At 40.8% G+C, this 25,984-nt stretch overlaps 1 protein-coding gene across 1 annotated transcript; it reads left to right on the forward strand.

Annotated features, from left to right (window-relative positions):
* Window positions 1-1,481: 1,481 nt before the first annotated feature.
* Window positions 1,482-24,525, forward strand: ANXA5 (annexin A5). The gene is made up of 13 exons (XM_075037136.1): window positions 1,482-1,586; window positions 1,688-1,731; window positions 9,174-9,258; window positions 10,353-10,447; window positions 11,284-11,397; window positions 13,398-13,488; window positions 14,444-14,523; window positions 14,983-15,039; window positions 17,994-18,087; window positions 19,857-19,952; window positions 20,501-20,559; window positions 22,706-22,828; window positions 23,969-24,525. The coding sequence occupies exons 2-13, from the start codon at window positions 1,723-1,725 to the stop codon at window positions 24,029-24,031; spliced, it is 966 nt and encodes a 321-aa protein (XP_074893237.1). The 5' UTR covers window positions 1,482-1,586; window positions 1,688-1,722; the 3' UTR covers window positions 24,032-24,525.
* Window positions 24,526-25,984: the final 1,459 nt, after the last annotated feature.

Here is a 25,984-nt window from a genome sequence, read left to right on the forward strand (position 1 = left end):
TTCATTGATTTCTAGACACCTTGCTAATTGTTCACCGTACTGATAGATCCTTTTTTTAACTTTCATGTTACCCCATAACTTTTCCTTATCATACATCTGCGTCACTAACTAGGTATGAATTCCATTTGTCTGTGCTCACACCTGTGTCGTTTGGCGCTTGGTGTGCAGTTACTGCTGCGTTTATGTGCCTCAATCTGATCGACAGAATTTTGGGGTGTGTTAAAGAGGGCAGATTTAGATCCCACTGCATTTCTTTGTGTGTGCATGTGTACACTTTCTAGATGGTAAAGCTTGAAATGTGATCGCAGCATGGCCTGTATCTGCTCTGGATATAGTGTATAAGGAGAAAAAGACTTACTTTTGCAGAAAGAGGTGGGTGCGTGTAAGCAACGTTGTGCTTAAACTAAAAGCAACCCGTTTGAATGTCAACCACTATTTTTTAAACCATTTCATAACCCATGTTTTCTTAAATATTGTTATACTACATCTAATCCATATGTGCATTTCTACGGGCGTATTATGAGCAGCTCCCTATTCCTTTCTTTGAGCGTGTGTGGAATGCCACTTCAATGGATTAGATTCAAATTAGACTTTAATAAGTAAATCAGGCCATTTCAGCAAACTATTTGATCCTTGGTCCTGCAAAGGAAGCCAGCTGGGTGGATCTCATGTTTTTGCTGAACTGTATGTGCACTTTTTAGGGCAACAAGAAATGTTGGACAAAATATTTAAATTTACACCACGATCTGCATTTCTGTCTGTTTTCTGAGGTAAATACAACTCACTTGAAGGCAGAAGTGACCATTACATGTTAAAACGCTTACATAGTGAGATTATGTTCATGTTTTATTTTGGCAAAGACACTAAATTCCATTTGTGTTGCAGTCTCTTTTCCTTCTTTCATCTGACACACAGCTGGATTGCATTTGTATGGGTGAGGGAGCAAGTCTTCAGTGCTACAGATGACAATGCTCCTTGAACAGCCTTGCAGACTGCATCCTCGTTGCTCTCCCAAACTGGATAGATCTTCTTTATACCCGGGCCAGTGACATGGTCCCGCTGTAAGACGTTGAGAAGTAAAAAGTATGATCACCCAAAGTACTTGCCGTACTGATAGCCTAGAACTACAGCCCTTGCATTCTGTTCCAACACTGTGCTTATTTTGCTAACCTAGCTTAGGCCAGCTAATAAAATGCCTGCTTTAAAATTCAGTACAGCCGTGTCCTTTAGTGATGGGCTATGAGTCTCATCAGGTTAATGGCAACTGATTTTTAACTGAGATTTCATCAGGAGGGGGCTGGAGCAGCTGTTGGAGGCTCTCTGTGTGAAGGTGCCGCTGCAGTAGCCAGCGAGGACGAGCTCGGCCCGGGTACTGCCTGGCCCGGCCGGGCCTCGAAGCCCCGGGGCCTTGCGGCATGAAACCGCCGGAGGTCCGGGGGAGGCGGCCGTGGCTCGCCGCCCGCCCGGGGTGGGGCCTGGCCCGGCCCCCGGTGAGGCAAGCAGCGGCGGGGCCCCCTCCCTCCCTCCCGCCTTAGTCAGTGCTCCCGGGAGCTCTGGGCGGCGGCGGCTCGGCGGACCGGCTTGCGGTGAGGGCGCTGCCCGGCAGCGAGGGGCGCCGGGAGGGGAGGCGAGGCGAGGCGAGGGGGCCGGGCCGGGCGGGCACTCACTGTCGCGTCTCTCTTTGCAGACTCGGACTCAGCCCCGACTCGGCGGATCCCAGAGATGGCGAAGGTGAGGCGGGCGGCGGCGCCCCGCTAACGGCCGCCGCGAGGGGCTAACGGCCGCCGCGAGGGGCTAACGGCCGCCGCGAGGGGCTAACGGCCGCCGCGAGGGGCTAACGGCCGCCGCGAGGGGCTAACGGCCGCCGCGAGGGGCTAACGGCCGCCGGCGGTCCCGGGGCACCCTCGTCTTGTCCGTCTCCTTACTCTTACTCCTCAGTGATTTATTTTTCGGTCTGCCTTAAATCAACCCGTCCCCAAGCCTGGGGAGACGCGGAGGGGAGGGGGACGGGGAAAGCAGCTCATCATGGGAGGCGTGCGTCAGGGACAACTTTTTTTTTTTTTTTTTTCTGCCAGTTTCCACTAATTTGGCCAAGTTTTCGGTACGGTGTGTTTATATAGTGCTTGGGTGGAGGCTCCTTCCACTGGAGGAGGGAGAAAAAAAATACTGCCGTGGCTGTGTCCCGTGGAGGCTCGGGGCTCGGTAGTCCCATCTCCAGCTTTCTCATTTCTGACTTGAATTTTTCTGGAAGCCTTGTAGCTATGGTGTAGTACTTCGTCTGGTACTTTTTTTTTGTTTCCTTTGCAGCCCTTGGGTCGCTGTGGTTTGAGCCTGGACGAAGGCTTGGAAAATGGGGCTGACTCCAGCATTTGTTTCTGTAGTTGCATCAAATGCATATGCTCTGGAAAGTAAAATAAGAATTTAATGGCTTATTTATAGGCTTTGTACTGCTGTAGGAAGTGAAAGCCATCAAGTGGTATGAGTGCCTTCACAAAGGTCAGGGTAATTGCACACTAATGCTGTAGTAGTTTCATTATTTTAACAATGAGTGGAATGATCAGTGGTGTTTTAACACTCCTGTGAATACTTATTCATAGTCTGTCTGGATTGAGCTTTAAAAGAAAGAAAGGGTACTTCATTTAAAAAAAAAAAAAAGTTTTTATTTTTAATAGTATTCCACTAAGTCCTTAAAGTTTGGAGTTGTTTTTTTTTTTTTTTGAGGGATGAAGAGTGGATTTTTCTTTCTTTAAACATCGGGCCTGGTTTGTAGGATGCATCTTAGGGAAAGAGAGATCCCTACCCATGCCAGTGCAGGGCATCTGACCAGACAGACCTACTCGGACAGCCTTCTATTATGGTATATGTAGCATTGCTTATAGGCTTAGGGCAAATTCCATTTAGTGAAAGCATGGAAATTTGCAATTCTCTTGTCTGTTCCACAGAGGCACAAACTTTAATTCTTGATCTTTGTAGAAGGAATATTTCATTCTTCACTAGTGCAAACCAGTTACTCTTGTCTTCAAGTAGAAGAATTTTCTACTGCCTGAGGTAACACTTAGGGCTGGGTTACTAACTGTGGTGGATGGTGGTAGGTTGAAGTCATTGGAGTGATGAGGTCTTGTACTGGGTAGGCCTTGTCCTCCCATTTCCATGTTCAGAGGGCTGTTTTCTGCTCCAGTAGTATTCTTTGCCTGGGTGATAATGCAGCCATGAAAGACTTGGAGTGTTAAAGCTTTGTAGCCTGTAAAGCATTTTATAAAAATAAAAAAAAAAGTTGAAGAGTAAGCTCTGCTGCTCATGGCAGGTGTCTGTTCTAAATTTTGTTCCACCGTGAAGTAATGCTAAACAATGAAAATGCCTATCAATCATGAAATGTTGAGTGTCAGTTGACAGCAGTTATTTATATGTACATCCAAAGGTTCAGAGTTCACAAAGGCTGCACATCATAGTGTACTGAAGTCCAATTTAGTCTAGATACATCACTGAAGAGTAAAACCTTTGAAGAAGGTAAGTTATCTTTGGAGTCTTGGTTACTGAAGTATTTGTTCTTGCTCAGTTATGGGAAGATTCCCCCCCCCCCCCCCCCCCCCCCCAAGACCTGGGGGATTTTGTGTGATCCATGTCCAGGACAAAAAGGTTCATTCATTCATTTTGTAGAACTACAGCATGCCATATGTGCTGTGCAGCCTGGTCTCTCCAAGCCTGTGTTTATCTGCTTTCTTTGGAGGAACACTGCTGTCCTAACAAGCTGCCTTTTTTCACACATCTGTATGTGTAGTGGTCTTTGTTAATGCATAGATGCACATGGTAGAATCTCTTCCTTCTCAATGAACAAGCTGCCTGGGAAATGCTACCCTGTGTTTGCTGATTTGGAAATTGGGAAAGAAAGGAACAAGACTATTTTCTGCTTGCATGCTGTGGACTGATCTGTTTTGGTTTGCTACTCCCAAATTTTTCCCTGAATGTGAAGTTGGGAGTGTTTTCTGTATCCATTTGTAAAATGCCAGGAAAGGATTGCTTGTGCTGGTGAAGGTGTGGCTGCTGTGTGCTATATCTGGAGTTCCTGTTCTGCCGATGTGCATGTGTGACTTGGAGCGCAGGAGTAGTACTGCCAACTCCAGTAGTGCTTCAGAGGATTATGTCTCACATTCCAAAGTATAAATGCTTTTTCAGAATTGGGTCCTAAGCAGCTCTTTGGCTTTGCTGAGGTTACTTGTGAGGACAGGTTCTTTGTGTGTTTTTGCAGATGTTCCTGCATTGGTTCCTACGTTGCTGTTGTTTGCTTTTCTCTTCTCCTCTCTCACCCGCTCTCCTTCTCTTTTTTTTTTCCTGTTTTTTTCTTTCTCTCGTCCCTATCTTTGGTATCTCCATGGTGTACTGACTCAGAGTTCAGCACAGATGTTGTGTAATTCCATTTTTTTGTCAAGAGTTTAAATTTAGTGGGGCTGATGTGAATATAGTCTGCTGACCAGAGCTGATTCCTTCTATTTAAGTGAACAACCTGAAGTGATACTAAACTTAGAGAGGTGTTTTGTAGAGACGTCTTTATGGTTGTGCATTTGCATCAGCTCTGCACCTATATTCATCCGATCACAATGTAAATTGCATCCTATTGCCCTTGAAATTTCAGTAAGGATGTCATGAAACAATTATATATTTCTTACATGATGTTAGCTTTAAAGCACAGTTTGAACTGGGATCTCTATGTGGTCTTCAATGGCCACAAAGGTTTTCAGTTTACTAGTGAACACTGTGTTCTGCTTTATCTGCAAGATGACTATTCTTGTGTAAGAAGTCTTAAGGCAGTCTTTCATTTATTCTAGCACGTGACCTTCTGGGCTCTCTTCTGTCTTCTGAAAATAACATACCTTCTCTGTTTGTCAACCTGTGTGCTGGAAAATATTTCCATTTCCATTCTTACCACTCCACTGTTTTCCTGTGCCATCTCGTAAACAGGTGGCTGCTTTGAAAAAAAAAAAAAAAAAAAAGGCCAAAAAAAAAAAGAGCCACATACCACCACCTCCGTGCCAGACACTGGGCTTTCCAGTGGCAAATTGGTGAGGTGCTACTTTTGTTGCTGCAGAGCAGCATTGTGAAAGGGGGTAGCTCTTCATCTATGGGAAATCTGAGCAGTAGGAACTTGCTGTGAGTGGGTATAGGGCAAGGGTAGCTGGGAAGAAGTCTGAATCAGTTCAAATGTGGTCTTTTGTTTGCTGATAATGAATGCTTTGTTTTTAACAGTGGCTAAACAAGGGATCTTGTGGGTGGGAGATTTTTTTGTGTGCTTGGTGGGAAAAATTAAAAGGAACCTTGCTAAGTGGCTATTGTTGATCTTACAGATAATGCTGTTGCCAGGATATGTGGCCTCGTGGCATCAAATTGTGAAGTGAAGTTATCTCTTGGGAGAAGTTAATGTAGCTCTGAGGTGCTGGTTAGAAACATCTTGCCTGATGAGATTGTATCTTCTCCTTCTGCAAACTTTTGCTAGAGCAGAATAAACAAAAATAACAGAGAATGTGAATCTCCTCATTTGGAGGGGCATAAATTCTAAAGCAAGATCATCTCTTGTTTTGAAGTTGTGTTTGGTTTTTGTTTTGTTTGTGTGTCCCCCGTCCCCCCCCTTCCTCTTCATACTAATTTTGTGTATCTGTGGGTTTTGTTGGTCTCATTGGTAGGTGTCTGGAGAAAATGGAAGCTGCTGTTTTATTTCTAGTCTATAATCACAAACTCTGCTTGCACTACACCTGATTGGTTAACAATAGTCAGTGTATTGGGGAATGTAGAAAGAAGAGAACGTGTGTAGGTTTTGGGTGTTATAATCTTGTGATCCTCTTTCTGTTGAGGTCTTGCGTGTTGTGCTTCTCTTTTATATTTTACTGCTAAGTGTAGGGTGTTGCTATTTAGTAAGGGAATCACTCCAGATTACAAAAGGATTTATTATCAAGGACTATTTGTGTTCTTCTTTCCATTGATGTGCTTTGGGTTCTACTGAGTGGGAAACTTAACAACCAAAATAAAAATGACCTATGAGCCTGTAGTGTTATTGTGTATCTGTCTGCATAAATGACAGAGAACATTCTTAGAGATACTAAAAATAAGATAATTTGTTTACCTCTAAAAAAGTTATTAAGTTTGTAAATAAATAGTTGTCTTTCAGTTTACCGTTTTCATATTAGGTCAGGATGGTGTAGCAGTTGTGATGCTGTGATCCATCTGCAAGAACCAGTTTGTTTAAACTCTACTTAATGTTGAAACTAGCTGAGTTGTCTGATAAAAGAGTGTCTGGCTTTTGTCAGAAACTCTTTTGTATGGATCTGTTATTTTGGTAGAAATGTCTGGTTCATAGCTCCTATTTCAGATTCTGCGTTCAGTTGCCTTCAGTGGTTCAGGCTGTGATGGTGGTTTAGGACAGGTGTTTGCCTTCTTTTTCTCTGGCCAAAAGGTGCCATGTTTGGGAAGGAGGAGAGTGCTCTTCCCTCCATGGACTGGGTTTGTTATCACTGCAGAGCTTTCTGCCATTGTCCATTGATTTTGCAAATGAGAAATTGGGACTGGAGTAACTAATCAGGGTGCTTCTGGGCAGTGGGGTGTTTTACACAGATTTGTGGTTGTTAAGATGGTATGCCTGAGTATTTCCTGCTATACCCCGATTGCCAGGCCACGCTGCAGTGCTCTGAAGAGCTAGGCAAGTAGGTTTCTGATGTGAAAGTTAAGGATGGCTCGATGCTTTCCCAGTGATGGGCCAGCTATTGTCTGTGTTGCATCTGCCCGCATGTGGCTTCTGAAGGCAGTTAGACTGTAGGTTGGACTCGGGTCTGCAAAGCTGTATCCAAGCCTGTCTTATAGTAACAGCCTCTGCTGTGGTTGTGCTCTATTTGCACCAGCATATAATATCAAGGGGAGCAGATGTAACTGGAGATTCTGCTGTTATAGCTGCTGTCTTTGTGGTACCCAGGTGACATGGATTTTTATTATGCTAGATGGCAGAGCTGCAGCAATATTTCTGGTTTGCAAGCTAGGTGCAGCTCAAGTACTGACTGAGGGTGATTGTGGCAGGTAGGTAGCCAAAATCCAGTAAACAGTGTGCGTCAGAAGGGAATGCCTGGAATGCAAATGGTGAGAAGACATCAAGAAAACTCTTTCAGACTACAGGTGCACCAGAAGAATTTCAGGAACTGTTCATCAAGCTTAGACTATGTTGAGGCTTTTCACACTGTGCTTTGGAAGAGACTTATGGAAGGATTCTTCTTAGTTAACAAAAATGAGAAGGATGATGCAGAGATAGATTTAATCTAGCTTTTAGTGTTCACACATATGTTGTCTAAAACAGCCACAGAGGAATGCTGGGCTGTTGTCATAAGACTTAGGAATTGTGAAGGGGAATTCCACTTGCTTATAACAAGATAAGCAAATGAAAACTTTAACTCAGAGATCAATAACTATTTCCTCCGAGACCTGTTTACCTTTAGTCATTTCCAGAGGAGAATTGTGGTAGTGTTATAATATTAGTTATGTTAAGATGATATGAAACAAAATAGCAGGAAATACACTTTTAAATAACCCCATGCTGCCTGGTGTGGTAATAAGGGAGGAGGAGGAATACAGAGGCTTTTCAGTCTTTATCTGTTTTACCAAATTATAAAATTGAGTCCTAAATCTTTGAGAGTTTTTCATGATAGCCTTTGGAATTAGCTAGGAGAATGACAATAAGTACATATTGCTGTGCCTAAATTTGAAGTAGTGCCTAAAAATTTGCTTGTAATGGGAAAAGCAAAATGCTTCAGGGGAATTGCCATGGCTCTGAAGTATGCTGGATATTGGAAAGCATCAGCGAGAAAGAAGTTTGTTGTTGCTATTAAACACCATGATACTTTGCATTCTGATTTGCTGAAATATGGTGGAGATAAACATAACTCATTATTGCTTCTGCAGTGGGAGGGGTAGGGAGTCTCTGATGGCAATAACACACAAGTGGCCTGAGAGGCAGCAGTGCTTCAGGGCAGTTTCTGGTTAGTGCTTGCCTGCTCTTTTCTGTCTGTGCTCTTTTGGCTGACCTGTCTTGGATGAGTCCATTGACTTGAAACCAAAGCACTGTGTGGCTGAAATTGCTAACTTGAGGGAAAGGCTGTATTGCAGAGGCCAGATGGCTGTGCTGTCTGTGTAATAATCTGGTGCCAGTCTCAGCAGGTGACTTGGCACTTTCTTTCATGCTTTTTCTTGAGAAAGGACAAATGCCCTGCCTGTACTGATTGGTACTTTTGTACAGCAATGCTTACAAGAAATTTCCCTTCTTCAGCTGTTAGAAAAACCTCCCTATTCCCAAACCCCAGCTCTTTCCCCTTTTGGCCATTGCTTGACTTTTATAGTTTATAAATGAACTACTGTGCTATACACATACAGGTTCTTGAACTGTCATGTTTAAATACAGGCAAGACTGTTCCATAAGGGGGATGAATATCCTTTTGTGTTTGACCTGAAGAGAAAGTCCCTGAAGAGCCATGTTCCATGGAAACCTAGTGGAATTATTTTTTGTGTTTTGGACGGGCTGATCTTTTATCCTTATGTTTGAGCTGTTATTTCTTTTTAGCTGTAAACAACTATGAGAAATGTAGCTGAGTCACTTGAGAAAAAAGTTGCTTATGTCAAAAGGAACATGATGAAAAATTGAAAGCCATTGCAAAGTTCAGTAGGTCTCATTTGCAATGTGATGGGAAAAAAAAAAATCAGCGCGATACTGGTTGAGAGCTCCAGCAGGTTTTCCTTCAGGAGAGGAAGCTCTTATTTCCAAACATGTCTTGGATCTTTGTGCAGCTTTTCTAGCATATGTGATTTGTGCAATTAATTTCCCAAATTACTTAAATGATAATTTCTTAGTAATTTTCCTGTATTCAGGCTCCAGTGTTGTAAATATCAATCCTGCAAACTACCATTATGTAAATATACCTGACCTTAGCTGGGGTACTGCTGAGTAAAACCATAGTAGTACCTTTTGAGTGAGCTGTGTTTAAAATACGAACGGATTGCTGTTTAGTCAGACAATTGCAAGAAAAATGCTATCATCTTTTGGATTGCGGATTCAAATTTAGTCAAGCTTGTGTATGGGGAACTGAAAGATGCTATCATATATTTCATGCCCTTTTCCCTTTCCCCCTACCTCTTTTTTCCCGCTCTAGTACACAAGAGGCACTGTGACAGCCTTCTCTCCTTTTGATGCCAGAGCTGATGCAGAAGCCCTTCGTAAGGCCATGAAGGGAATAGGTAAGAATAATTTATTTTATGAAAAGGAAAGGGCTCTCAGTCCTTTGAAAATATCCTTTCTGAACTCCTTTTTTTTATATGAGCAGGTTTGGGTAGGGCGTGCGTCTACATGCCATGGAATGACAACTGCAGGACTGCATGAGTCTGGGCGAGTCCTAGTTTTGACTGTACTGCTCTCGAGGATGTTTATTTTTAGGTTAGCATAAGGGGGAAAAAAAGGTGGTGTGCACATTCTCCATTAAAAATTGGTACTCCACAGGCTTTTCTGCACACTGAGTTTTGCTGCACAGTAAGCTAGACTGTGGATTTACAGGTGACAACTGTGGAGAGTTATGACAGTATAGCAGAAGCTCTGTGCTTGGAAAATGTGGGACAGCCCCCTCGGTCTGGAAGTGTATAAGCACATTACAGTTACTGTAAGCAAAGAATACAAGCACAGAGCATGAATGTAGACTAACAAGTGGTCTGTAAACTCACATTGTAGCTTTCTGCCCCAAAACTTCTGTATGAGAGCAAATCCTAATTTGCTACTTTCTTTGAAGCTGCCTGCCAGAGGAAGCAGAAGGAAGGGAAGAAGGGAAATGTGATACACCTCAACCTATTGGCAAATTCAGTAGGGCTAGTAAGGTGCTGTGCTGTGAGGGCTACCTTGCAAACTATCATATATAAAATGGATAATAGCTCCACACTTCTGTACTCTGGGGTGTTTGGGGTTACTGGACTGAGTTTTGCTGGGAGTCAGCAGATTGTTTATTCTAAAGCAGATCCCTTGGTGAGCTCAAAGGCAAGGCTCCTATGTAGAATACAGACTGTGACTAAATGTTATAGCTGATGCCTGGGGTGCTAGGAGCAGTGTCTGGAACAGAGCACTAATGGAGAACAAACAACACATAGGTCCTCCAGTCATATTTTTGCAACAGCAGAACACCAAACCTGGTGGCTCAGCTTTGGGGTATGGTGACATTTGTTATTTAAATGCTTCTGCTGTTTGTCAGTAGACTTATTTTCGAAACATCTTTCACTGCCTTTTGAGTTTGTGCCACTGGTGTTTGTTTTTTAGAGTGTTTGTAACTCTTTGTTCTTTCTAACTTCAGGGACTGATGAAGAAACTGTTCTGAAGATCCTTACCAGCAGAAATAATGCTCAGCGTCAAGAAATTGCATCTGCCTTTAAAACCTTATTTGGCAGGGTGAGAAGAAGAAAAATACCTCTAGAAATGAGCTGAATGTGGCCTCTGATGATTACTTAAAACTGTGAGGCACATTCATCACACTCCCTGTAAAATGTTCCTTCGAAGAAAATCTAGTTTTGCTTCTGTCTCCCCCTCTCCCCATGCTGTGGTGTCCTTAATTGCTGGCTGGGTTAGAATATTGCTTTTAGGTTAGCACAAGGAAGTTACTTCCTTTTTCTGTATTTTGGTCCAATATGTTTTAGATGGATTTTTGCGCAAAAGCTCCTATATTTTCCTGTTAGTGTGCTTTTAGTATTGATCTTATTCTTGCTATGGAAGGAGTTATCAAATATTTTGATGCAAGGTCTGCAATGTAAGGTGATAGCAGGAAAAGGATTTTCTAGAGCTAGAAAATGTGGAAGAAATATACTGGCCTAACAGCATAGGAGAGAGCAAAACCAAATATATTGGTAGATAAAGCCATAAGTGAGTTCAAAGCAAAGATGGCTTTTTTCTTTCTTCCAGCATTGTTGGATCCTTTAATATTCTGGCTGGGTAACCTTTGTTTCAAATAGCAAGTGCAGTGAACACCTAGGTTTTAGAGAATTTCTGTCTTGGAGTGGGGGCGGGATGGGGAAATAATTGCAATAAGCTTCAGGTTTTCCAAATGCCCATATATCCTTTTCTTCTGCCTTATTTGGCTACATTTGTTTCAGTTCAGGTACCAATTAAAACAGAGCCCTGTCCCTTGTGCTTTTTGTTGTATGTCCAGAGTCTTCTAGCTTGCAGACACACATGCATCAGTTTTGAATGGTTAGTCCTTGTTCATTACAGCACTGTTTGTTCTGCATTAGGATCTTGTAGATGACCTGAAATCAGAACTTACCGGCAAATTTGAAACATTGATGGTATCTCTGATGAGACCAACATATATTTTTGATGCTCATGCACTGAAGCACGCTATCAAGGTAAGAGGAGTGAGGGAAGGTATTTAATACATTGTATGAAATGTTTGTTGCTCTTTTGTTGTTTTTTAGGAATGAACTTTTGGTTGGTAAAGGGAATGCTAATGGAAGTAGCCTTTTTTTCTTTTTCCTTTTTTTTTTTTTTTTAATTATGAATGTTATGCTAACACCTGCTGTTATTGCTAATGCCATGGTTTTGCCTGATTTCTTATTCATCCTAATAAAGCATTAGAGGTAGTTCAGAAATCTACTCTGTATATGTTTTATGTGAAATTATTTTCATGAGAAACTATGTAATCTTAAGAGAACAGTTTTGCTGTAGATGCAGACTAAAATCTACATAGCATAAGACTTGTTCTTTCTGACTTAAATACTATTAATAGATGTGCATGTTGCTTTTAAATTCTTTTTGCTGCTAAAGTGCAGTGGTGAAGTCCAGTGGACACTAGATTTTTCTGCTGTGAGCAGCCTGGGTTTTATAGCTATGCAGCTGTATGCATGGGCTGCAAAGTAGTTCAAGGTATTTCATCAAAGTGTGGTGTTATCTGTATGTCTGGTTTTGACTATTATTTAAGCTAGAGAGTGTTTTGTCCCTGATGGATTACAATGCAACTCCAAAATGATGGGCTAGTGTACTTGTGTAAACTGGTGTCCACCAAAATTATGAGTGGGTATTATCTGTATTATTGAATGTGTTCTAAAAGTTGCCTGCAGTAATACAGAGGCAAGAGCTGTCAGTGTTACCTTTCTAACATTTCTCTTTAGCTCAATGCATTTAGTGCCTTTCTGAGAAGGCCAGGTAGACAAACAATTTACAATCTGTATGTGTAGATATTTTAGTGTGTTTTCTTCCATGTGGTCCTATTCCCCCCCCCCCCCCCGCCACACCTGTCTGATACCATCAGCATGTGGAAATTCAGGAATTGGATGTCCTTGGATTATTCACAGAACCTGTTGATTAAAGTAGAGGACATTGAACTTGACTAGTGTCAGGTAGTGCTTGGTTGGGTGACGCTCACACGTAAACTCCCAAGAGCCTTGATGACCAACTGGTTAATATGTAGGCTTTAGTAACTGTGCAAGCTAGTGCTCATGAACCCATGACCCAGCAAATAGTATCTCAGATAACAGAAACTTTAATCCTGGAAATTTTCTGTAATGTCTTTATATGCAGTGGGGGAAGGGAAGATGGCACCTGATAAAAGAAGCTGATAAAGGCCTTGCTGACTAAAAGGAAAAAATGTATTCCCAAGCTCCTCTTGTTGACTTAGGAGTCAAAGACTGACAGGGAAATGATGGAACAGATGGGTGTAGGAGGGAAAACAAGAGATAGTGAAACAGGAGTGGTTTTGTTCTTGTCACAAAAAATGATATTAAACACAAGATCATGGGATTTCAGAGAATGTGTCTGCACAGGAAAAGATGTTGATACTAGCTGCAATTCAGCTAAGGTGGGTAACAACAGTAAAGAAGGTGTGATAGCATAGACTTCAGTGCAAGATAGCTCAGCTAAGAGCATGAAGTCTGTGCTGAAGATTGTACTAACGGTTCATAGAATCATTTAGGTTGGAAAAGACCTTTAAGATCATTGAGTCAACCACGCCCACTAAACCATGTCCTAAAGTGCCTTGTTTACTCCACCACTTCCCTGGGCAGCCTGTTCAATGCCTGACAACCCTTTCAGTAAAGAAATTTTTCCTACTATCCAATCTATACCTCCCCTGGCACAACTTGAGGCATATTTGGGTGTGCTTGAACATGGAAGGGCTCATCTGAGTTCTGCAGCAGGGAGCCTTTATTAAGTGTTGGGTTGGTTTTGAAAACAATCAAGCTGGAACTGGAAGAAATTCTTTCTAAAACCCCCACAATATATCAGAAAGAAGAAAATAATTTTTCTTTATTTGGTCCAAGTGTATAAGTTGATGTTTGCTTTTGATTGTCAAAGGGAATTCTTGTTTTCCTTTTGTTATTCCATCAGCTGATTTATACTTGCACCCCTGCAGGGAGCAGGAACCAATGAGAAAGTGTTGACTGAAATTCTTGCCTCCAGAACACCTGCAGAAGTGCGGAATATTAAACAGGTTTATCTACAAGGTAAAGTGCTGCATGAAATAAAGTTCTTGGGTCTCTGTTCAGTTCTCTTAATATGATTGTAGCTCATCTTTCAAATAAGGTCTATCTATGATCTTATGGGTGTGTCCAATAAGTGGGATTTCATTCTGTTGTGTTGCAAAACTTTATATAGAGAGAAACTAGAGTTTGGATTGTAAACTAAAATAGTTTTTATTTCAGGGCTATGACTGCAGGTTATGGTGATTTGTACTTTATGGTTAGAATTAATTCAAATGCATTTCTTTCACCTGTTATTTTCATCCCTTTGAAAGGGGATTTTTAGTAATTGGAAACTAGAAAACTGGTATCACATAAAAAACCAGAAGTGATTTTTTTTTTTTGCTTTCCGCTCAGCGTTCTGTTCAAATGCATTTGTGCTAAAGCAAGTGCAGCTTTTTGGTTGTCCACAAGAATATGTGCTTTTACGCTGTGATTGTGGGGTTGGTTTTTTTTAAGGCAGTGTTTGAATTAAAACATATTTCTTTTACCTCTATGCAGATTCCTGCCACACAAGAAATTCTCATGTCTTAATAAAGTTTGAGGCAAAACTTAGAGTCTCCAAGGGCAAAATTTATTAGTACTAGACTTTTCTGGGCTCACAGTTGTTGTACAGTTGTGAGACTGCCATATTTTAGCATAACTCCAGATCTGCATGCTCTTTAGTTCCTTAAAGAGCTGAATCTATGCAAGTCACCCTGTATTTCAAAATATTTTGAGGAACCTGCTCCTGATACTAGGTGTGAGATGCTATCTTTTCACCTCTTTTACGATAATGTTAGGTTATAAGTGAAAGCAGAATATGTCCTAGTTGGTAAAGCTGTTTCTGATAAATGATTCTACAAGCTGTGAGTCAAATTAACTTTTTGATTTTCCTTGCTTTCTCCTCAAAATAGTGAGGAAGTCTGTAAGGTGGTGAATGGGTATTGCTCTTTTGCAGAGTATGAGGCCAACTTGGAGGATAAGATCACAGGAGAAACATCAGGCTATTTTCAGAGACTGCTGGTGGTCCTGCTGCAGGTCAGCATCTCTTTGTGTTCAGACATATGTGTATGATTTTCACTTTTGTTTTCCTGTCTGATGTACGCTTGTCGCTTTCTGCTGACTAAGCTGGGATTCTGAAAAGACCTGGTAATAGGCAGGATTGCTTCTGAAACGGAGCCACTTCCCCTGATTTCCGGGGTCAGTCTTGAGCTCTGTTATGGGTCATTTCCACATCACTGAATTGACAAGCTTCTGTGATGCTTATGGGTATAGCAGAATGCCTGCTACGTGGGGTTTTGAAGGCGATAGAAGAAGAGAACATTTATTTCAAGAAGACTCATGCGAACAGAAGGGGAAAAATAAGGTGATTTTGGAGAAGGTGCATTAGGGGTTGACTTCTCGCAGTAACTCTTACAGGCTCAATATAACAGATAAGTTGTTTTTTGATTCAGCTTTTTATTCTTCAGTTTAACAACTTTTAAAAATTCTCTTCAGGCAAATAGAGATCCTGACGGCAGAGTTGATGAGGGTCTTGTTGAGCAGGATGCCCAGGTGGGTGAATGACTTGGTTTTTGGGGCATTTCTACAAGTTGTCTTGCAAAGAGACTATGCAGCTAGAATTCAAATGTGAGAGAAAAATTGTTAAAGTTCTCTGTGTGTGTTTCTTAATACATTTTCCTGTGCTTTTATACATTCTGGACAAAAGTGTCAAAACCTGAAACATTGGGATCAAGATTTTTGGCACTTTCACATTTCAGTGTAAAGCATGTCTTGTATTGCTTTCTACTTAATGAGGTGCATGAATGGAACAGTAATTGGATCATTGGAAGAGAGAGTTATGATTACTGAGGCTTTGTGATGCTGAGAGACCCGCTGCTGGAAAACTCAGAGATGTTAACAGTTCATTCCTTAATATCTGACTTGAACTTCTCTCTGAATTCAATCCTTCCATATCATGTGTCATGTGTGTCATAGTGAAATGTTAATGCTATTCAGTGAGGCATGCCTCCATAGAGGGTGAAATACTAAAAAGAGAAAATACATCAAATACTCTGCTTTACTGTAACCAGATGACAGTCTAAGAATCGTCTTTAAAGAGTTTCTAGGGACTTGCATATTGCTCTTTGCAAGTATTGTCCATAATGTTGTCACCGATCACTAAGCCTGTGCTCTAGACAGCAAAAGGAAAACCACCAGTTAATTGGTATCCTTGATGCAGTCTCTTGCTGGATGCTATTGGATTTGTTGTTAGTTGTAGCGATGGTCAATATTTCAGTGATTTGGTTACAGAACACATTTAATGCATGTTTCTTGGTTATTTCAGATAACTCTGGGCTAGACATTTTCCTCTCATAAATTGTCAGTTGAGATGAAAGAAAATGTATGAATTGTTCAAGGTGGCAAAGAGGAAAAGTAGAATACCAAATCAATAAAACATTCTCTTGGTACCGGGTCAAGATGGAGAGACAAAATGTATTTTACTGGCATAGGCCTATCCTTTGCTATGTAAATTCAGAAAGCATTGTTCTCCTGATATTAAAATTAATCCTGTGGAAATTGGAGCTTGAAAATTAGAGGCAAATGTTTGAATCATGAACTAGACTGCTTCATGAAATTATGTCAGTCTTGCCTTTAGCTAGGCTTACATAATTGAGGAAACCCGTGAACCACAGGCCTTGGTAGATAGATAGATTCCTTTTGGCCTCTTTAATTGAGTTTAAATGAGCATCTGAATTTAGGAGGCACCATATCTAAGTGTTGAAAAAGTCCTGTTTTCTTAAATGGTTGCTGTGGTTTGTTATGTACATTTGGCTTGAGCTGGGACCCAAACAGAGAAGTGTTCTGTCACATTTCTCTGTATTGATACCTTTACATTCAACATGTAACATAGCTGGAACAGATTCAGAGAATTTTGTAACTATTATTGTCAGGTACAGATGGTCAGAATTTAGATATGTGACTGTGCAAGTGTAAGACTATTTTTGGCTCCCCAGTGTTTCTCTTGAATAATATGATATTCTGGGAAGGATTTGATGTATTAGAGGGCAACCTTTTTGCTCAGTGGTGATTTTTGGTTTTTTGGGGTCTATCACTACTAAACATTAATTCTAAGAGATAGTATGAATATGCAGGGAAGTTGCAAGGCTTTTCTGAGAGTGCCTGAAGGAGAAAGTTTAACTTTTTGGAAGAGATTTTGTGAATATCACTTTTTCAAGTTATGCAATTGATGTACATTTTAGGTATTGCACAGTGGCAAGGCAGGTAGACACTTAGAGCTCACATAAAATGCCATTTACAACTTTTAGTATTCCTAAAGAAAAGCATTCCTAGTGTTTCTAAATGCTCTGCTGGGACTTCACATTTGCTACTGGATGAAGAGTACTGGTATTAATTTGAAGAGCTTAGCGTATATTATTTGAACTAAATATCCTTGCAATGTCTTAATAGCTTTTTTCTTTTTTTACCCCACTCTTTTGTACTCTGTACTTTTTAATATTAAAAGAGCATGCGGCATTCACAAATGTGTTTTGAATAGGATTGTAGGAGAAGCAGGAAATTCATAACATCCCATTCAGGTTTTACAGTATGGGCAGATGGCCAACAACATTGCTATGCAGCAGATTTGTTTGTGGGGATTTTTCTAAGAAATATTTGATTGCCTGAATATAGGTGGTAACCTGTTTGCCTGTCCTCTGCACACTGAGGAGGGAGAAAAAATACTACATACTACAATATGTACAAACCTTTCTCCTTGCATGGTGTTTAGCACGCTATTTGGAAAAAAGCTTCTGAGTGTCAGGAAAAAGAACTAATTAAATTTTCTGATTTTTTTCTTTCTCATTTTCTCCCTCCTGTTGCTTATTCCAACTTTTACAAGTGCTTTACTTTCCTAAATGCTGCTAATGGCCTGTCATTATCTGCATTGAAGAAAGACTTGCCTGAAGAACCATGAATGTGCTAAAACAATTAAATGATTAAAATCTTGTTTCATATGACTAAGAATTTAGCAGCCTGCAAATCCTGTTTCTGAGAGTTTCTAAATCCATCTTCCCCTCATTTTTGGAAAACTTCCTCTTGGGCCAAGTTAGCATGGTTCTGCCATTGATATGAGTCATCATTTAGTAAAGTTTTGCTAATCTGATTTGAAAAAGAGTAAGGAAAAAAAAAAGCAGAAAACACAGTATTGGGAATGGATTTTATCTCCTGTATTATCAGAGTTTCAGAAAACTTCAGGCTTATGAAAGGGACTATGCGCACAGTCAATTTTAGAGCCTTAAGCAGTATTGCTCATGTAAATGCTTTCACAGTCAATTTCAGAATTTATCATTTATTTTTTTCTAAAGTCAGTTCAGTACTTGGCAATTTTATTTCTCTTTTTTTTTTGCCTCCAGCTATAGCTTGTTAGTAAGTTTAATGCTCCTCAGAGTGAGACAAATAGCGCTTTTCAACAGGCTATGTGGACACATAACAAATGCTGCTGTTTTGATCTCTTGAATTTACAACAGGTTTTGTTTAGAGCTGGGGAGCTGAAATGGGGAACAGATGAAGAAAAGTTCATCACCATCTTGGGAACCCGAAGTGTTTCCCATTTAAGGAGGGGTAGGTAGTATGGTTCTTCTGTGCTTGAAAACTTCTGCCTGAAGTCTCAGTATTACCCACCTGGTGGTAAAAATGGTAGAAAAGTTGTTTCTGGTACTGTATTTGTCTTTAATCACCTCTTCCCTCTACTTAATACATTTAATTTTGTTTCCTGTAATTCAGTTCCCCCCTAGCAGTGGTGATCTCCTGCTTGAAGGAGTGGTGCAATAGATCCAAGGGACAGCTGGGGTGTTTCTTTCTAGATACTTATTTATTATTTTTATTTTTCCCTTTTGAAAGAGGTCCTGACAATAGAAGTGATGCTGAGAGTCTGTTATGAGTCATCATAATCTGATGGAGATCTAGCCCTGAAAAGGTCAACCCTTTTATAGGTGCATACTTTATTAGATGTTAATAGAGACAATAATTTTTTTCCCTGCTCCTTACCCGTTCATAAGTCTGTTTTACCAAACTGTTTAGGCCATTCAAAATAATGACCAGAAGGTTTTTTTTGGTTCTCCAATCTTTTTGTTTTCCTTTTTGAATCTTTGGATTCATTTGGATTTTCAACGGTAATTTGATTTGTGGTTTTACTGTTTAGTTTTTTTACCATTATTTGCATTAAAGTAATCCTAAAGTTTTTTCTGGTGCACGCAACATTTACTTAGTGTGATAGAAATGTAAGATTTCATAGAACACTCAGGTCTTACGGATATTAATGAACACAGACTTCAATAGACTGCCAATAGACCAGTTTGTGTGAAGTTAATTTGATCTAGTAGCCCAGTGTAGACAAGATCTTAGCTTCAGCTGCACCCTGGGGAAAATGCTGATAATTTCCTAAAACTTCCCTTCCTTCCCTTTCCTTCTCCCTGCACCCTTTCACTGGATGTGTGCACACAATCACAGAACGGCTGAGGTTGGAAGGGACCTCTGGAGGTCATCTTGTCCAACCCTGCTTGAGCAGGGCTACCCTAGAGCAGGCTGCCCAGGACCATGTCCAGGTGGCTTTTGCACATCTTGAGGGACTCTACAACCTCCTTGGGCAACCTTTGCCAGTACCCACAAAGAAAAAAAGTGTTTCCTGATGTTCAGACAGAACCTCCTGTGCCCTTTGCCTCTTGTCCTGGCACTGGGCACCACTGAGAAGAGCCTGGGCCAACTTCTTTATACCTTCCCTTTACATATTTGTACACATTGATGAGATTCCCCCTTGAGCCTTCTCTAGGCTGAACAGTTCCTGGCTCTCTCAGCCTTTCCTCGTGGGAGAGATGCTCCAGTCCCTTAATCATCTTAATGGCCCTTCACTGCACTTGCTTTGGTTACATATCTCTTTTGTACTGGGGAGCCCAGAACTGGACCCTGCACTCCAGGCATGGCCTCACCAGTGCTGAGTAGATGGAAAAGGATCACCTCCCTCGACCTGCTGGCAACATTCCTCCTAGGATACCATTTGTCTTCTTTACTACAAAGGCACACGGCTGCCTCATGTTCAATCTGGTGCCCACCAGGACCCCCAGCTCCTTTTCTGCAAAGCTGCTTTCCAGCTGGTTGACCCCCAGCATGTACTGGTTCATGGATGGGCTTGTTCCTCCTCAGGTACAGGTATGCGTTGTATAGTAGCAATCTGGTAGGAAATAGGTATTTAAAATAAGACACAGGGAAGAATGAGCGGACAATAGCATTTGACCTGTGGATAATGAGATACAGGTGGCATTAACCTGTACTGAGGAAGATACTGGGAGAAATGCTGGCTATACACGTGACTAAGCACACTTTCTGTTTTGCAGTGTTTGACAAATACATGACTATTTCCGGCTTTCAGATTGAAGAGACCATTGACCGTGAAACCTCTGGTGATCTGGAGAAGCTGCTTTTGGCAGTTGGTAATTAAGTCTTAACAGGTCTAGAACTGGCTGCCTTCATTTACTCCCAGGCCTCCTTAAATTGCGGTTGTTGTAGGAAGTGGCATGAAAACATGGTACCTTTTTAAAGTTAATCACCTGGGATCTATTTTTGTATTTAGAGAATAAGTCTTTATTCTTCCTTTAATAGATGGGGTGAATGGGGGGGAAGTGGGATGGAGGGTGGTGGTGAACTGCATTCTGTTCAGTCATGTGCACCTCTGTGAGAAAGTGAGACAAAACTCTGCCTTTGTTTGTATTCCTGGCATATCATTTAGCACAACGTCATAGTAGATTTGTAACTGGGAGTAGAATTTGACTAGCAAAGTCTCTTCTCTATTAGAAGTATATGGTGCGTTCTAACTCCTAGAACCCAAAGAGTTGTAGCAGAGGAACAGACTAGCTGACAGCTGTATACTTAATTGTCCACACAGGAGAGAATGATCCAGTAACACACACCTTGTCTTGACAGTGGCAGACTGTCCCGTATTGAATAACAATCAGAAATTCAATCCTTTGCCTTTTTTCAGTGAAATGCATCCGAAGCGTGCCTGCCTATTTTGCTGAGACTCTCTATTATTCCATGAAGGTATGTACATGTTTTCCATACCTCACTTTCCATCTTCCCCTGCTACAATTCCTCTCCCTTTCGCTTGTTCTTCATTTTTTCTTTCACTGCAAATGCCAACAGCATACTGTGTCGCTAAGCATCTTCAAAAGGTTTGGGGAATGCAGATCTGGGAGAGGATCTAAACAATTTATAAGCTTTACTTCATGTTCATCGTAAGTTTGTCAGACCATAAATCTTTTACAGGAAAGATCAGTCTCATCACCTGTTTTTGGACTTGGGTCTTGTTATATTGGAAAACTTCTGGCTAGATCCACTGGGCACCTTCAGCTAAATAAAGGCTACAGTGTCTTTAGGTGGTGGATATATTGAGGAAGTAAAGATGACCAAAAAACTAAATTGTAGATTGTGCAAATTTAGTGCTTTTTGTTTTGGAGATGAGTATTTACAGACTGAAGGTGTAGTTAGCTTTGAAACAGGTTTTGATGACTATCCATCCCATTTTGAGAAGGAAAAGAAACTCATCAGAGAAAAAGGAGAGAGGCTTAAACAGCTACAAAAGGTTCTGCAGGGGAATCCCAACAGTGACACAGCTGCGTTTCTGTTGGCTTCACCTTCTCTTGGATAGGAAGAGATAAGCAGGGAAAACTGTGTTTTTAACTCACAGTTGCTAATACTAATTAAAACCGAGGTAGGTAGTCTATTGTTTTCAGGCAAGTTATCAGCTTCCCTGAAGAATTCCTCCATTCCCCTTGCTGGAAAGCACTGAAGTATGTTTGTCACCAGATGGTTGTATTGATGAGGTGTCAGTATGAGAATTAGTGAAAAGAGATGAAATGATAGCTTAATTTTTAAAAGCTGCTTTACTGCTTTTATAGATACCAATGTAAAATAAGGTTCAGGTGGAAAATACAGCTCAGCATACTGGCATAATATTTTTTATGAGGAGGATTACTTTTTTTGTATTTATTTATTACTTTTTATTTAAAGAATGCAATAGAAAATCTTTTCCTGTATGTTTTAGAATCTTGTACATTTCTATTATGAGGGGCCTGATTAATGTCTGCTGGTAAGATCCCCAACTGTTTGTTTTTTTTAATATAAATAAAAATCATTAAGTACTTCAGATAAGAAAGATCTTCATCAATTATTACTTCGACAGAAGAGTTTGTACTTCTAATTTATCAGTTTGGCATGACAAAGTTCGACAATGAGTAGAATTTACTTTCATGATTAGGTGGGGCAGAGCTTGGATTTTACTGGGTTCTAATGTCAAATCCTACTCAGAAATCACTGGACTCATGGCATAACTTTTGAGCAGCTTTAGGGCATTTTTAGATGTAATCCAAGAATATTACACCCAGTTGAAGGAATGAGTGACCCTGGACATTAGGCTAAAGATGATTGTGGGGGCTCTGCCAAGTCCTTCCTTGAGGTGCATTAGCAGGTCAGCATGTGAAAATTTGTATTGCTTCAGCTTGGGTGGAGTCTGACTTGTCTGAGCAGGAGAGGTCAGGATGTTAGTCTGGCACAGCCTGCCAGCACAGGAACTTAATATGGTTAAAGTAATAAAGATGAATAAGAAAGTGGAGGATTGTGTGGTTGGAAAAGGTTTGTGAAGTTTGCTTTCATAGTAAGCAGCTGGATAATTTGTGGAATGAGTTGCTCTGCTATGTCTTGCTATACGATGTTACATGCTTTGTCTTAGTCATTGTTAGGATTTATGTACCCAGTTCCAGAACTGACTGCAATTCCGGAGTCTCAGACTACATTGATTTGCATGTGATTCTGATTGTGGTGGTCAGCTATACTACTGTGTAATCTTGGAAATGGATTATTTTAAATTTATATGGTCATTCACAGTTGAGGCCTGTGAGATGAAACATGACATAAGAGGTCTGACAATATGGCACTTCATAGAAGTCCAGGGATTAGAGCACCTTGCATGGTCAGTCCTCTGTTCTCCACATTGCAGTGTGAATGTCTTGTGATACTGGCTCAAATATTCTCTGTTTTGGAGTAGAAATGTAATGCAGGAGTGTTCTGAGACACCACTTTGCACTTGGTGCTTTCATGTTGCACTGTGGTGGTTTGTATTTGTTGTTTTGTTACAGCATCTGTCCAGAACAAACTCATATTTTAATATTATTTAAACTTTTCTCCATAGGGGGCTGGCACTGATGATGATACCCTGATCAGAGTTATGGTTTCAAGAAGTGAAATTGATCTGTTGGATATTAGAAAAGAATTCAGAAAGAATTTTGCAAAATCCCTACATCATATGATTCAGGTAAAATTAGTGTTCTGTTGTCAGGGAAAACAGGGGTGATTGAGATGTCATTGTTTCCACTGTTTACTTTTAGGGGAGGGGGTGGATGTGAGTAGAGCTGCACAACACAGGGCGCTCTGAGAGCAGTGGTAGTTGGTCTGCAGTTTTGTGAAGTACCACATAGAGTCATTTAAGTAGGGGACACTTCTTAGGAAAAGCTAAAGGCTTCTTTCCAGTGTTCACTAGGAGAACAGATGTGGTTTTTCTGAAATTACAATTACTCATACACCATTTTTAGCTACTGCTTCATTTCCTTTTTCTTGTCTGGGTTCCTTCTGATTTTCAGTGCTTCAGAGAGGGTGCTGGCTCCAGAGAAATTATATTGGGGTTGGGAGTCTGAATTATCACAAGGTTGAAGTTTAAATCTTGGATTGTGGTGTGGAACCTTTTGCACCATTTCAAAGTGGAAAGCATTTCACTGTGGAATCAGTCTGAATCATAATCTCCTTTGAGTGGATGGGAAGGAGCAGGAAGGGAAAGAGCCAGCAAGAAATGCAGAGCCAGCTGTTGCTGCAAAGTTGAAGCCAAAATGCTTTTTTTCCTAGGAGTTTTTTGGGGGTATTCTGTTTTATTTTTAAACGCTGCTTTTCATGATTTTTCTGTTATCATTCCTCGCATTATGCTCCCTTACTTAGGCTGGGTGGGGTTGCTTTTGACACTGTCAGTTGGGCCCATACAGCTGTCCTGCGGAGCTAGTAGCAGAGCTTCCCATGAATTAGAGGGAGCAGGGCTGGGGCCTTTCTAAGTGATGGCAGGTGCACTTTGCACATTTAAAGGTTGTTGCTTTTGGTGCTGTTTTGGGCTTCTCCTTTGTCTGGATTTTCGTACTTGCAGATGAATGCATTCTAGCAGGCAATGGGTAGCTCAGTTCTAGTAAAGCTTTCAGAGGTTTTTTGTTTTTCTCAAAGTCTTGTCTGTGTAAATACAGCTCTAACGTAAGAGACAGAGAATTTCCTTGCATCATTCCTGAGTGAAGAGTCATCCAAGTGGATTTCCTGTGGGTGGGACAAATGTATAATCTGTTGGAGTCCTCTTTGGCTGCTGCTTTTCTTCACATTTCTGTGGTTGTGACTCATGCTGACTGGTCTGTTATATTAACAGAAAGATACATCTGGGGACTACAGGAAAGCACTCCTGCTCCTCTGTGGTGGTGATGATGAGTAATGGTGACAGTGACAAGAAGGATTTGTTGTACTCCAGCTTTGCAGCCCTTTAGTTAGCATGTCTAGCTAAGTTTTTGTATCTTAATGCTTTGTGGCTGTTTGAATTTATACTAGTATTGCACTTACTAAAAATGAGCATATTGTTATCCAAGTGATAGCTGATCCCTCCTCTTCCTGACATCCCAACTTACAGGAATTTCAAGTGCCTTCTCTGAGTATGCGAGAGTCATCTTCATGGAAGATGGGTACTGAGCACAGAACCCAGTTCTTTGCAAGTGTTTTGCTGAAATAGGAAAAAAATAATCATGTATTTCACTAATAATTTGAAGATCTTTTTTTGCTTTTATTCCTTACATTTCCACTGAATGTTAAGCTAGCTCTAACATTGCAAATGAAGAAAAGATATCCTTTGTATGTAATATTTGAATGAATTTGCTGAACAGAATACAAACAATCATTGGAAATCTAAAGGACCAATAAATTTTTTCCCTCTCAGCACAGTTGTATGTGTTTTTTAATGGGCAAAGATCGATTTTACCTTTCATATGATTCCACTGCTTCAAACTGGTGGTGTAATAGTCCTACAATTATGCAGGCTTCTAAGTATATATGATGTTTTGCAGCTGTACGTCTTGATGTCTAGTCTAGTATATGGGTGCTGTGGTGATGCTGCTCTTCAATATATCTGGAATACCAAATTATTGGTACTTTCTGGGCATTGCATTCTCATTTTGTGCTGCTTTGTCTTTTTCTTCGCCTCCAAAGCTGGGGGAAGGAAGGAGAGCTGTTTGCACAGTGCCAAAGTAGAGCAGATATGCTGCACTTGTAGGACCAATTGAAGATTTCTGGGATGGAAGCAGGTGAAGAAGAGATGGGACGACAGTGATCCGTACTTCAGGGATCTTGGGTGAAAAGAGGATGGTTGCAGCACCACTGTTCATCAGGTTAGCAGGGAGCAAAGCACAGTACAAGAAAAGCACCAGTCTGTTATATAGGCTGGCTTAAATTCACTGCTTTAGTTCATAATTTATGACTGGCTCTGAAAATCAAATTGACACGTGTGAAGGAGAATCAAGAGACTTCTGTTTCATGCATTATAGGGTCTAAACACCATGGTTCTAAACTTAGCTTATCGGTTAGTCACATACATCAGCTGTAGAAACTGTGCCTTTTAATAGTCCTGTTGAAATTGATTCTTCACAGATGAAGAGCTTTAAAACTTTCATATTTAATAAATGTAAAGTTTTAATTTTTAATATTGTATTTCTGAATTATTACTGTCAAATCTCTTGCTAATAAGTACTTGGTTTCCAATGTAAAATATGAAAGCTCTTTAAATAAGTAAATATGTTCACTAAAGCCTAATCCACTCTAAAACCTTCTTTGTTTGCCATTCTCTCACACACATGCATTCACTCTTTCCTGCTCATATGCTCTCACTCTCTCTTCCCTGCTTCTTTTTCTCCAAATTTAAGACTTAAAGACTTAAAAACAGCACAACTGATTTTTTTTTTTTTTTAAATGAGATAGTTAAATGCTTTCCTCTGTTCTTCCTGGACAGTTTACTAAATCCTCTGTGTCATTGCTGTATGTGGGGATGGCTGTGGGTGTGGTTTGCTTCTCCACTGTAGTCTAAACTGATCTAAATGGTGCTGCTGTAATCCTACCCTGCTGTCGTCTTCAGGCTACATGTTCCCACATGCTGGCACTGAAGCTCTTCTGACCCTTTGGGTGACCTGATGCAGGGCCCTGGGTTCGCAGAATCCAACCACGCAGCTACAGCCTGATGCCCTCAATAACTCATTGGGGCAACTGGTGAGGGCTGCTGCTGGTGGAGGGAAGGGCTAGGAACATCTGCAGGGTGAGCAGAAATTTTGTGGAAAGGGAGATGGGACTCAAGCTTTGGATTGTTGTCTGCTGTCACAAACTGCACCTTGGATTACAAGAGCCTCAC

The sequence above is a fragment of the Buteo buteo genome, chromosome 1, assembly GCF_964188355.1.
Source record: "Buteo buteo chromosome 1, bButBut1.hap1.1, whole genome shotgun sequence".
In the NCBI taxonomy this organism is placed as follows: Eukaryota; Metazoa; Chordata; class Aves; order Accipitriformes; family Accipitridae; genus Buteo; species Buteo buteo.